An 11614-nucleotide genomic window follows, 5' to 3' on the forward strand; every position below is an offset into this window, starting at 1 on the left:
AAGGGCAAATGGGAAGAATCCTTGGCGCCTGGGACTGGTTGGAATCTCAATAAAATGCATTATAAATTACTAGTAGGTAAGGTAAGAAGCAAAAGCAGGTGTGAATAGTTTGGAGATAATCAACAGACACATGAAAAGGGGGATTTTTTGGAAAAATAAAGAGTTTTCTGTAAACTAACAAACAGAACACGGGGAAATTAATTTACTTTGTATCCGGACAACATGTTTATGACATAGGGTATATAATGTATGTTCTCTGTACCTCTTTTGAGATCCTGATTTGGGAAGCATCTCCCCTTTCTCTCCATTTATTCTAATAGTGCACTAAAATAAAACTGCTTTTAGCTTCAAGTCTCGTCTCAGGCTCTGTTTGGCTTGCGGTCTGAGGTCCACCTGGGTTTGCCCTAGCTGTTGACTGACTGAGTTTGTAACATGGATATGCATACTACATTGGAGGGGGGAGTCCTGCCCCAAATTTCCTCAGCTACAGAAGCTTCCTGAATTGAGTCTCCATGCAAACACAGAGCCCATAGGTGTGACTGTACAGATTGATCCCTCTGATCTCTTAACTATATGATGGATGGAAGTGGTTTACTCTGGTTGAGGAGTGTTAACAGTATTAGGAGGGAGGGGCACATTAAAGACACCTTGTTCCCTTACTTTCACTGTAAGACATGTGAGGAAGCTAGTTCACTCACTGGGCCTTTTTATTGCCCTTCTTTCATGGCTGTGCTGCCCGAAGCACCAAAGCCCTCACCTGCCCTGGCCCTTCCTCCTTCCCGTATCTATGGCAAAGAGCAGCATCACCCCTGGAGCAATGGGGAGCTGTGTGTCTTGGTCACAGGGTTTCCCCTTGCTACTCCCATCTGGCTGTCTGCAAGCTGTGGCAGAGCCAGCCTGTTACGATCTACTTGTGTGTCTCTTCCTTGGTCCCTCTCCTCCATCTCTGTCTGTTTGTCTGTCTCTCCTCACTTCCTTCTTCTGCTTCCCCTTTATATCTTCCTTCTGCACACCACTCCACCCAACCCAGCTCTTCCATCACTGGCCAACATTTCTGCATAGCTGTGCGCTCGCCCATGTGTTCTAGCCAGTGGAGTCCCATGCGTCATTTTGCCCAAGCAGATTCCCAGCCATGCCCCATTGTCTTTGGCCCTGCTCCATTGAATGCCCCAGGAAAATGGGTGAGCCCCTCTACTTCCTCACAAGGAGGGACTGTGAAATCTTGGGATCTACTTAATATCTCTTAGCTGAGTTTACAAGATAAGCTCTTTTATGCATGTGCCAAGACAAATCCAGAACCTAACCATTGCACTTTTCTTTCTCTGTTAAAACCCTTGTTTCTGCACAAAGTAATAAAAAAGCACAATAGTTTAATTTGCATAAAATACATGTTAAGTATTTCTCACTTACTAAGATGTGTGATAGCCATTTTGTTTTTGTTTTGTTATGTGTTTTTCTTAACAAATGCTGTGTCCCTGAAGTGATTTTAAGTGTCCAATTAAACTTGCAGTTTCAAGAAATTTCTAGGGTAAAAAAGTATAAAGACTGTAAAATGAATTTTTAATATGTTACTGTTGCTTATATCTTGCAGTGCTGGAATAGGCCGGACTGGAGTATTGGTTGCTATGGAAACAGCTATGTGCTTAATTGAAAGAAACCAACCTATTTACCTACTGGATATTGTAAGAAAAATGCGAGACCATCGGGCTATGATGGTACAAACATCAGTAAGTGAGGGACAAAAGTCTGTTTTTTGATCCATGCTTACTCTGTCTGACTTTCCATATATGCTGTGTTTATCATGCCCCAATTGCAGAATAATGAAATGTTTTGTTAAAAACTGGTTTGTTTGTAAGACTGTATTTTTAACATTGTAATTTGTTTATTGGAGCTCATAGTTTTTTAAGAGTGTCCCATATGAGTTTAGCACTTTTATAGCGCTCATTTTAAAATTATTTTCTTAACTTTGCTTAGTTTAATAGTACTTACCATTACTTTCCTGGTATGGAAGTGAAATTGTAGCAATCTTTGAGTTGAATTCCTATATCTACAATTTCCCCCCAATTTAATTGTATTTCAATTTAAAGGTTGATGAGTGTGAACACATTAAAATATGTATAATAAAGAAACATGTCTGAATTATGAACAATTATCAGGCTATTTCTGAGTGATCATAGCAATGACTGCATCTAACAAGGCAAAGCAAACAGGTCATCAAACAAATTAAGAGAGGATTCTTGGAATCTCTATTCATTCACATATTTTGACATGCTTAAAATGATTGGTATTAAATGTTGCAGCAAACAAAGGCCTTTCCACAATTCTTCAGAGCATTTTCCAATGCATTCTACAAAATATTATGAGAAAGTACCTGTCCTTCACAGTCTAGTCAGTTTAGTTATTCAGAATGGAACAAAGAAAGAAAGAGAACTTGGAAAAGTGAACTTACTGTATCTATAATCCTATCATCTGATTTGACCCTAGATGTTCTGTAATTAAGCCTGTCACCTGTTTATTTTAAAATTAGGTTAGTATTTGCTGCTACTATTCCACCAACACCACCATCATCCTCCTCATCATGGCAGCTTCTGCCTGTACCACAGTACCAAGCATCTCTAGGTATAGCTGTAGTAATTGCTTTTGGTAGCTTTTTTAATCCCAACATTTGATTGTTTTCAGTGGCAGACTAATAAAATAGATGTGTGTGTGTGTGTGTGTGTGTGTCAGCAAAGGTGTTCTATTCCCTACCAGAAGTTTGCAATGACCTAATAAGAAATGGAATTATTATCACATTACATTTATAGTCTGCTGTTTTATCTCTTGTGAGGAACCCAAGGCAGTTTACATAGCTCCATTTTATTCTCACAACAGCAACCCAATGAGATAAGTTGGGCTAAGAGTCTGTGACTTGCCCAGAGTCAGCAGTGGGCTTCATGGCCAAGTAATGACTAAAATGTGGATCTCCCAGGTCTCTAGTCCAGCACTCAAACCCCCACACTAACCAAATGTACTAAGAAAAAATCCATGTGAATTTGGGCTCTGGATCAAGCATCAACATTCCATTTTAAAAGTCTATAAACTATTAATGGTGCAAACCTATGCATGGCTAGATAGAAACAATGACTATCTGAGGAGTACTGAGAGCTGTAGGAATTTTATTTGTCTAAATATGCATATGTATCTTAGGGGATCTAAGGTACTAAGAGCCTACTTATCTATTTGACCTGATCCCCTGCTCTACTGCCAAGTCAGCTGAACATCACAGTTACAAGAAGTACAATTCAACTAAAAAAATTTAACCTTTATATTTGGTTTATTACTTTGATATTGGTATTGCTTATACATTGGTATTGCTAATACATAAAGTAAATAAACCTTTTCCCTTTTGTATCTGTATTCTACAGAACCAGTACAAATTTGTTTGTGAAGCTGTTCTTCATGTTTATAAAGAAGGAATAGTTCGCCCACTGGATTCGAGCTAGCATTACTGTGAAGATATGAAATTCATCATTCTAAAGCCCACATGGTTTGTGGTTATAAATGAGGGTGGAGTTAACCAAGGCTCTCAGGAAGCCAATGCAAGCTTGTACTCTGGCACTTTAAAATTCTATAGAAAATTATTGAACAATGTACTAAATTCAGGAGGCAGGTAGGCTTGCAAAGGCATATGATGTGGAACATATGCACAGAGAAAACCAGGAAAGCTTCATGTACCCTCTGTGTGCACTTTTTATTGCCTTAAAACGTGTTTCATTAGAACTTACTGTAATTCCACTGTCAACTGGAAAAGACCAATTAGCAATAGCAATGGAAAAGCAATCCTGTTATGTGAAGAGCCAAGTGCCTTCATCTCCTAGAGAGCTGAGTACCCTGAAGCTCACACAAAATTGAGTGAAACATCCAATAAAGGGTAGTATTAGCAATGTAATTTAAGTTATGAAACATTTTAAAGGAGTGCCAAAAGCTGGAGTAATGAAGTTGTAGCCTCTGTAAATCTATCTGCATCACCATTAAATCTTCATAAACCAAGCATAGATTGCGTGATATACCGAATAGTGCAATGATACGGCTTTATGTGAGAGAAGATGTAATCTGTATCTCCCTTTGGTTATTTTCATGTGCCCTCTATGTCTGTATAGCTCTTCACTTTCTAGTTTGTTGTTTGGTTTGGTGATGTTTTTAAATTAAGTTTGGATGGAAGACCTGTTTTCCTGTCTGTCTCCAAGTCTGTTAACCTCCAGATACAGATGACAAGTGATTGTTGCACCTAGCTGCTTAAATGTCTTTGCTGTTAGTATAAAAGAATCAATCCAGTGCTGGAGACCTATTTACTGCTGAAATGAGTAAACTGTTGCTGCTAAAATGTAAAGGACATAGGTGTTCATATCTAAAATACAGACTGCATTGTCCTTCACAAGAATGTTTGTTCTTTTAACTGTGGGGCACTTCTTTCATCACTGTCAAAGCATCATGACTTTTGCAAAGCCCACTCCTTTGCATTAGACTTCCCAGCTACATAATGCCTGCATCCTTCTATTACATCATTGGGTCCAGTCTCCTGGAAATGTCACAAATTAATATCAGTTTCATATTGTGGGCAACTATTCTTCACATTTGGAAGGATCTATGAAATAGATACTTTGTCTTACATGCAGATATACAAGGGAAAAAAACAGGTTGTCCTTTCAGTTACAAAAACGCTATGTTGGAGGAAAACAAAAGCTGCGTGGAATTAAGTGGCCCTTATTCAAATTTTCCATGGAAAGCATTTATTTAACTAAAAAGGATAAGACCTAGATTGTTCCTGTTGAAGAACATTGCTTGTTCTTCGTGGTCTCTGTGCATCACACATAATGGGTGCTGTGCCTGCACAGTGCCTGTTGCCGGGTAGAATACAAAAGCTTTAACAGATTTTGGCGGGAATGCCGCACCCCTCCCCTGCAGTGCTATAAAGGGCGGAGCACCTGCCATTTCCCCCAGTCTTCTTTCGACTGCCAATTGTACTGCCTAGAGCCGTTCGTTGTCGTTCATATCTCTCTTTAATCGCCTTTCTCTTCCTCTTCTAGTTAAGATAATCCAAGTTTTATTACCCTTACCTTCCCTAGTTAAACACTCCCTTTTTTCTTACTAAATTTTTTTTTTAAATTACCTCTTACCGTATACTATCCTTCTTCGCTATCTTCCTCCTCGATGGCTCAGTGCGCAGCTTTTTGAAAGTGCTCTAAATGTGAGGCCAAAATGTCCCCAACGGACCCGCATGAGCTTTGCCTCCTATGCCTGGGAGAGGGACACCACACTAACAAATGTGGCCATTGCCAGGCGTTTACCAAGCAAGCCCAGAGAAATCGGGAGAATCAGCTGAGGAAGATCCTTTCGGATCAGGCCCTGATAGCCTCTGATGAGCTTGCCAACCAGGCCGCTCCAGCTGGCCCCTCCATGGTGACCTTCCCTCGTCCACCATCTGAGGGAGCTGCTTCCAGGGAGACCTCTCGCTCCTCCCATTCCTCCTCACTCAAACAAAAGGAGAAAAGGAAGCACACCGGCCAAGGGGATCTGTCAATCTCGAAAAAATCTAAGAAGGACAAGACTGACAAGGCCAGCCTCAAGCACCATAAGCCTGCCCAGGAACCACGCCAAAACTCAGGTTCGATCACTCCATCGGTCCAGATAGCCTCATCAGTCCCGATGCCTTCGACACTGACACCGCAGGCTATGAGGCAAGTTATGCTGCCTGGATCCTCTCAGAGGGTCACATCACCGGCTCCTACAGCGCTGGATCCCCCTGAGCCCATCGTTCATGGATCAATGTCCAACGGGGAAATTCGAGACTCACCTCCACAGTTGATACCGAGCCATCAGCCTGCTCGCTCTCCAACGCCGATGCCATTGTCACCTGAGGCATCCCCAAGGCCTCCCCCACCGGCTGTTGTGAATGACAGCTCACTATGTAAACAACCCACATGTTCGCGAGCAATAAAACTAAAGTCTTTTATTGCTACTTATCTACAAGATTTACAACACTACAGATAAGCTCTACTGTTAAGGTCTTTACAAGGCAGATGCTAACTCCTTAGTGACATCTCTCAGGGAGCCCATGTGGGACTAGCTATCTTGGCCCCACCTTTCCTCCCTGAGGTGGGACAAAGCTTCCTTTTGCTCCAATCTGCATAAAGAACGTCTAAGGGTTGTGCGGGAAAGATCTACTCCGCCTCCTGGGTCTCCTGTGTCATGCTCAGAAGGTTCAGTGTCAGGAGGAAGGGGGCAGTCTGCTCAGGCTCTCTATGAGCAGAACTCACAGTGTCTTTTCCCTCGGAGCTCTCTTGGTCTGACGTAGGCTCAGCTGTTTGCTCAATGGGTAAAGGGTCTAGATGAGGTATGGCTATCTGTTCAGCCATTCCCAAGCTAGGTTATGGAAGGGACATTTGGCTACAGGGTCTCAAGCACAAATTCTCCTCATGAGGTGCTGCTTCTGTCGGGGCGTCAGGCACGACACCGGCCGACTCCCACTGCCACCACTGCACCTCAGGCCAATCCGCCAGGAGCTGGGTACCGATGCCCTTGAACCGCCTCGACTCTATTACTGCAGCTATCTGCCTCCGTATGGCTACTACCCCATGCCACCGGTCCTGTCCTACCAGGGCTGAAGCGCCTTCCACCTCGGCACCTGCAACTTCCCATCTTCCCCCCGTCTCCATTCCAGTCGTCCTCCAGCCCTCCATATCTTTGCGATTCGGACTCTGAGGACTCAGACTGATTCTCTACATCTCCTGACACGGTCATCTCCACTCAGAGACCTGGGTGCCCTGAGGAGTCTTACACAAACTCATGAGGAGTCTCACCCAGTCCCTGGAGATTGAGGTCGAGCATCGGCCGATCACCAACAAAGACAATTTTTACGACATAGTTTGTAAAGAACAATCCTCTGCCATCTCCATCCCGCTCATCACCACCCTTCAAGAAGCTATGGAGGATACTTGGGCATTCCCTAGCCAGCTGCACCCGATGTCCAGGAGGTACGAGTTGATGTATAATGTTTGGAAACAAGACATAACATTCTTCTTGAAACACCCAAAACCTAATTTGATTGTGGTCGAGTTTTCCCATGGGGCGAGACAACAGAGAGCACTCAACCCCTAGAGACAAAGAAGGCAGAAAGATAGACCTAATGGCATGCCACATCTATGCAGCCATGGCACTGGGTCTCTGGATCTCAAATTACGAGGCAACAATGGCCAGATATCCGTACTTCCTGATGCAATGGCTAGAATCCATCACCTCTACTATTAAGGAGCAACAGCGTGACCTGGCCCGTGTTTTTATCCAGGAAGCCATGCAGCTCTCCATCCAGCAGCTCACCACAGCCCGCCATCATGTTGATTGCAACTCCGCATACTCGTTGGATCCATCACCCTCCGCCAGCACACCTGGCTATGTTCCTGCAATTTCCCCAACGAGACCAAGCGCCGGATTGAGGGAATGCCCTTCGATGGCACACGGACCATAAGCTCGAACACATTTACAACGCTCGAGCTACCACTCAGAAGATGGAGATTCCGAATTCTAACTGTTGTAAGTGGTCCCAGTCTCGCTATCCTTGATACCAGCCCTACCATCGCTACCAACTGCACCAGCAATACCAGCCATGCCAGTAGCGCAACCGGGGCCAACCTGCTGCACAAAAGTAGCAGCGTTGACAGGCTGCGTGAGCTGATCTTCTCTCTCCCCTTCCACCCTCCCCCCTCCCTTTTGGGGACTGGCTGCAAAGCTGACTCCCCATTTGGGAGTCCATCACATCTAATAAATGGGTACTTTCCATCATTGAAAATGGATATAAGATCAAGTTCAACACTGTGCCCCCCTTGGGACTGATCCAATACACCTCCCCATCAGAGGTCCTCAGAGATGAAATATCCCAACTACTCCGCAAAGGAGCGATTCAGCGAATCTCCCATTCTGAGGAGCTTCATAGCTTCTATTCCAGATACTTTATGGTCCCAAAAAGGGACGGTGGTCTACGCCCCATACTCAACCTACGGGGCGTCAATACATTTATTACAACTAAAAAATTTCGCATGACCACCCTTCAAAATATCCTCCCCTTACTAGAGAGAGAAGACTGGTTCACATCCTTAGATTTAAGAGATGCTTATTTCCATATCAGCATCCACCCTTCTCACAGGCAGCTTCTCCGCTTCACGGTTGGATCCGATATCTTTGAATATAACGTCCTTCCTTTTGTTCTTGCTACAGCTCCAAGAGTTTTTACAATGTGCATGGCGCTGGTCTGCACCCACCTTTGTCTACAAAGTGTACAAATTTACCCCTACTTAGACGATTGGCTCATTGTCTCCTCCGCTCAAGACCAACTCCTTTCCTCCATCGACACTACATGTACTCTGCCGAATGACCTTGGACTATGTATTAATGCTGAAAAATCCTATCTCACTCCCTTGCAGGTCATCGAATTCATCGGGGCACACCTCAATTCCATTCAGGCAAAGGCGTTCCTCCCATGGGCTCAGATGGAGAACCTTCGCTTCTCCACCAGGCGCATCCAGAAGGACAGACAAACTCCGGCATTGTCCATCCAGAAGCTCCTCGGGCACATGGCCTCGACAATTACAGTCATTCCGAACACCAGACTCCGGATGCGACCGCTTCAGCTGTGGTTCAACATCGTGTTCCGTCCACATCGTGACTCCCCGAGACGGCCGCTTCTACCTCCCGCCTCGGTTCATCAGGCCCTGACTTGGTGAATGAACAAGTACAATCTCACAGTAGGTGTACCATTCCAGCAACAACAGCCCTCAGTATCGCTCCATACTGATGCTTCCCTTATGGGCTGGAGAGCACATTGCGCCAACCTCCTTACCCAAGGCACCTGGCAGGCCCACAAAAAGACCGAGCACATCAATATTCTCGAACTGCTTGCTGTGTTCAAAGCTCTGCGCTCCTTTGAGCCCACTCTTCTGAACCGGTCAATACAGGTAGCCTCCTACAACGTGGTCACTGTCTTTTACATAAACAAACAGGGTGGCACGAAATCAGTACTGCTAGCCCATCTGGCTCTACAGATTTGGAAATGGTGCATCCCCAGAGGGATCACCTTGCTCATGGTTCATCTGGCTGGGGTGGACAACGAGGAGGCAGACACTCTCAGCAGGAAGATGTCCTCAACCCACAAGTGGGAGTTGGATGACCGCATTTGCAGGGACCTTTTCACCCGTTGGGGCACCCCATCCTTAGACTTGTTTGCCACAGCCATCAATTTGAAGTGCCGGACCTACTGTTCCCGGGCAGGAAGGGGCCCGAACTTGCTGGGCAATGCCATGATGGTGAGTTGGTCGAATTCATTTCTCTACACAATCCCTCTGATTTCATTAATTACATGGACCCTAGAGAAGGCTGCCCACGACAGGGCACAGGGCATTCTTATCACACCGTGGTGGCCACACCAGCCTTGGTTCCCGACCATCCTCAACCTCTCCTGCCGAATGTTTTTCCGTCTACCGCGAGTCCCTCACCTGATCACACGGGAGCGGGGGGCGATCCTCCATCCCAATCTCGATTCCCTCAACCTCACCACATGGCTCCTTCACTGACTGCTCCCTGTCACCCACCTTCTCATCCATGACTCATCCATCGGTACCAGAACCATGGTCGGTGCCGACCAAACCTCTTCAAACCATTTCCGTCCCGACTTCTCTACAGCCGGAGATTACCTTCATACTACAATCCGCCCTACGACCATCTACCCACCGGTCATATGAGAATAAGTGGAAATGCTTCACCGCCTTCGCGGAGACCAACCAGTTTCCTCCTCATTCTGCTTCCATCGAAAATATCCTCTCCTTCCTGCTCTCCCTACACCAAGATGGCCTTAAACCCACCTCGATTAGAGTGTATATCACGGCGATTTCCCACTTTCAGGGCCCTTTATCTGAATCCTCAGTGTTTTCTCGCATGCTCATCTGTTGCTTCCTCAAGGGACTACAGAATCTCCAGCCACCAACCTGACCCTTGGTCCTGACCTGGAGACTGTCAGTAGTACTTCAGGACCTCACCAGAGCCCCCTTCGAACCATTGATGACAAATGACCTAAGATTGTTATCATGGAAGACTGCCTTCCTGGTTGCCATTACTTCCGCCAGGAGAGCAAGTGAACTATGTGCTCTCCACGTAGACCCACCCTACCTTAACTTTCATAAGGAAAAGGTTATCCTACGTACTGACCCGGCATTCCTACCTAAGGTCACAACAGCCTTTCATGTCAATCAGGACATCATCCTCCCAGTGTTCTTCCCCACTCCCTCGACCCCGATATAGAAATCCCTCCACTCTCTCGATGTATGCCAATGCCTAGCCTTTTATTGGTCCCATACTGAGAGCTTCAGAAAGACCAAGCGCCCCTTTGTTAAATACTCTGAATCTTACAGAGACGCTGCCATCTCCTCCTAAAGGCTTTCAAAGTGGATCGTTCAAACTATCGAACTGGCGTACCAGTTAGCCAAGCTGGACCTCCTGGTCGCCCCCAAGGGACATTCCACCAGAGCTGTGGCTTTTTCAAGGCATTTGCAAGGCAGTGACATGGATACTCCTTGCACTTTCACCAAACATTATAGACTTGACGTTCGGGCCAGGCAGGACTGTTCCTTCGGCCGTGCCGTCCTCTCCTCGATTCTCCTCTGACGACACCAACCCACCTCTGGTTGGTAAGCTTGCTAATCACCCATTATATGTGATGCACAGAGACCATGAAGAAGAAAGGCAGGTTGCTTACCTGTAACTGTCGTTCTTCGAGTGGTCATCTGTGCATTCACACAACCTGCCCGCCGGCCCCACTCAGTGTCGGAGGATGGGACAGGAGACTCTCCCTAGCGATTCCTCGAGTCAACCATGCTCTCCGCTAGGGGGCGATCTGACAGTCTCCATAGACTGGGGGAAATGGCAGGCGCTCCGCCCTTTATAGCACCATGGGGGAGGGGTGCGGAGTTCCCACCAAAATCCATTAAAGCTTTTGTATTCTACCCAGCAACAGGCACTGCGCAGGTGCAGCACCCATTATGTGTGAATGCACAGATGACCACTCGAAGAACGACAGTGACAGGTAAGCAACCTGCCTAAACATATACAGTTTTGTAATCTTGGGCCTGTTTACTCAAAAGCAAGAACTATAATCTGTAACAGGACTTACTTGCTAATGAATGTTTTTTAGGATCACAGCCTTAATTCTTCCATTAACAATTGCCCATACCTGCAGTTTTGGGGGTTTCTATGTGTGGATGCAAATACCTGAATGATAGAAATATGACGTCAGCTGTGAGTGGCTGTACAATTGCAGTACAAAGGTAATACATAAATTGACCTTTTTATGTGGTGTGAATGAAATGTAGAAACAAATCTGAATGAGCATAAAAAATGAGTAATTTTTTGGTAATTTGCTTTAAGGTACCCCAGTCTCCATTTCATTTCAAAGGAGAGAATTGGAATAAATAGCCATTGCGTGGTGTTTCATATTTTGTCCTTGTAAATAATTGTCTGTTGCTAAATTTAAAGCAAATGTTACATAAGGATACATAGAATCGCATTATACAAAGTGTGATCCAGAGGAAAA

General features: G+C 45.3%; 1 protein-coding gene across 9 annotated transcripts in view; it reads left to right on the forward strand.

Moving 5' to 3' along the window:
• Positions 1-10335, forward strand: part of PTPN3 (protein tyrosine phosphatase non-receptor type 3) — a 136231-nt gene extending 125896 nt beyond the window's left edge. For all 9 annotated transcript variants that reach the window (XM_044452310.1, XM_044452302.1, XM_044452295.1 and 6 more), the window contains 2 exons: positions 1592-1727; positions 3405-10335. In XM_044452310.1, the coding sequence (XP_044308245.1) occupies positions 1592-1727; positions 3405-3482 (214 nt within the window). In that variant the 3' untranslated portion in view covers positions 3483-10335. The remainder of the gene's footprint in view (positions 1-1591; positions 1728-3404) is intronic.
• The last annotated feature ends 1279 nt before the right edge of the window (positions 10336-11614 follow it).

This window comes from Varanus komodoensis, unplaced genomic scaffold (genome assembly GCF_004798865.1).
Source record: "Varanus komodoensis strain SLA01 unplaced genomic scaffold, ASM479886v1 scaffold10, whole genome shotgun sequence".
NCBI classification, from domain to species: domain Eukaryota; kingdom Metazoa; phylum Chordata; class Lepidosauria; order Squamata; family Varanidae; genus Varanus; species Varanus komodoensis.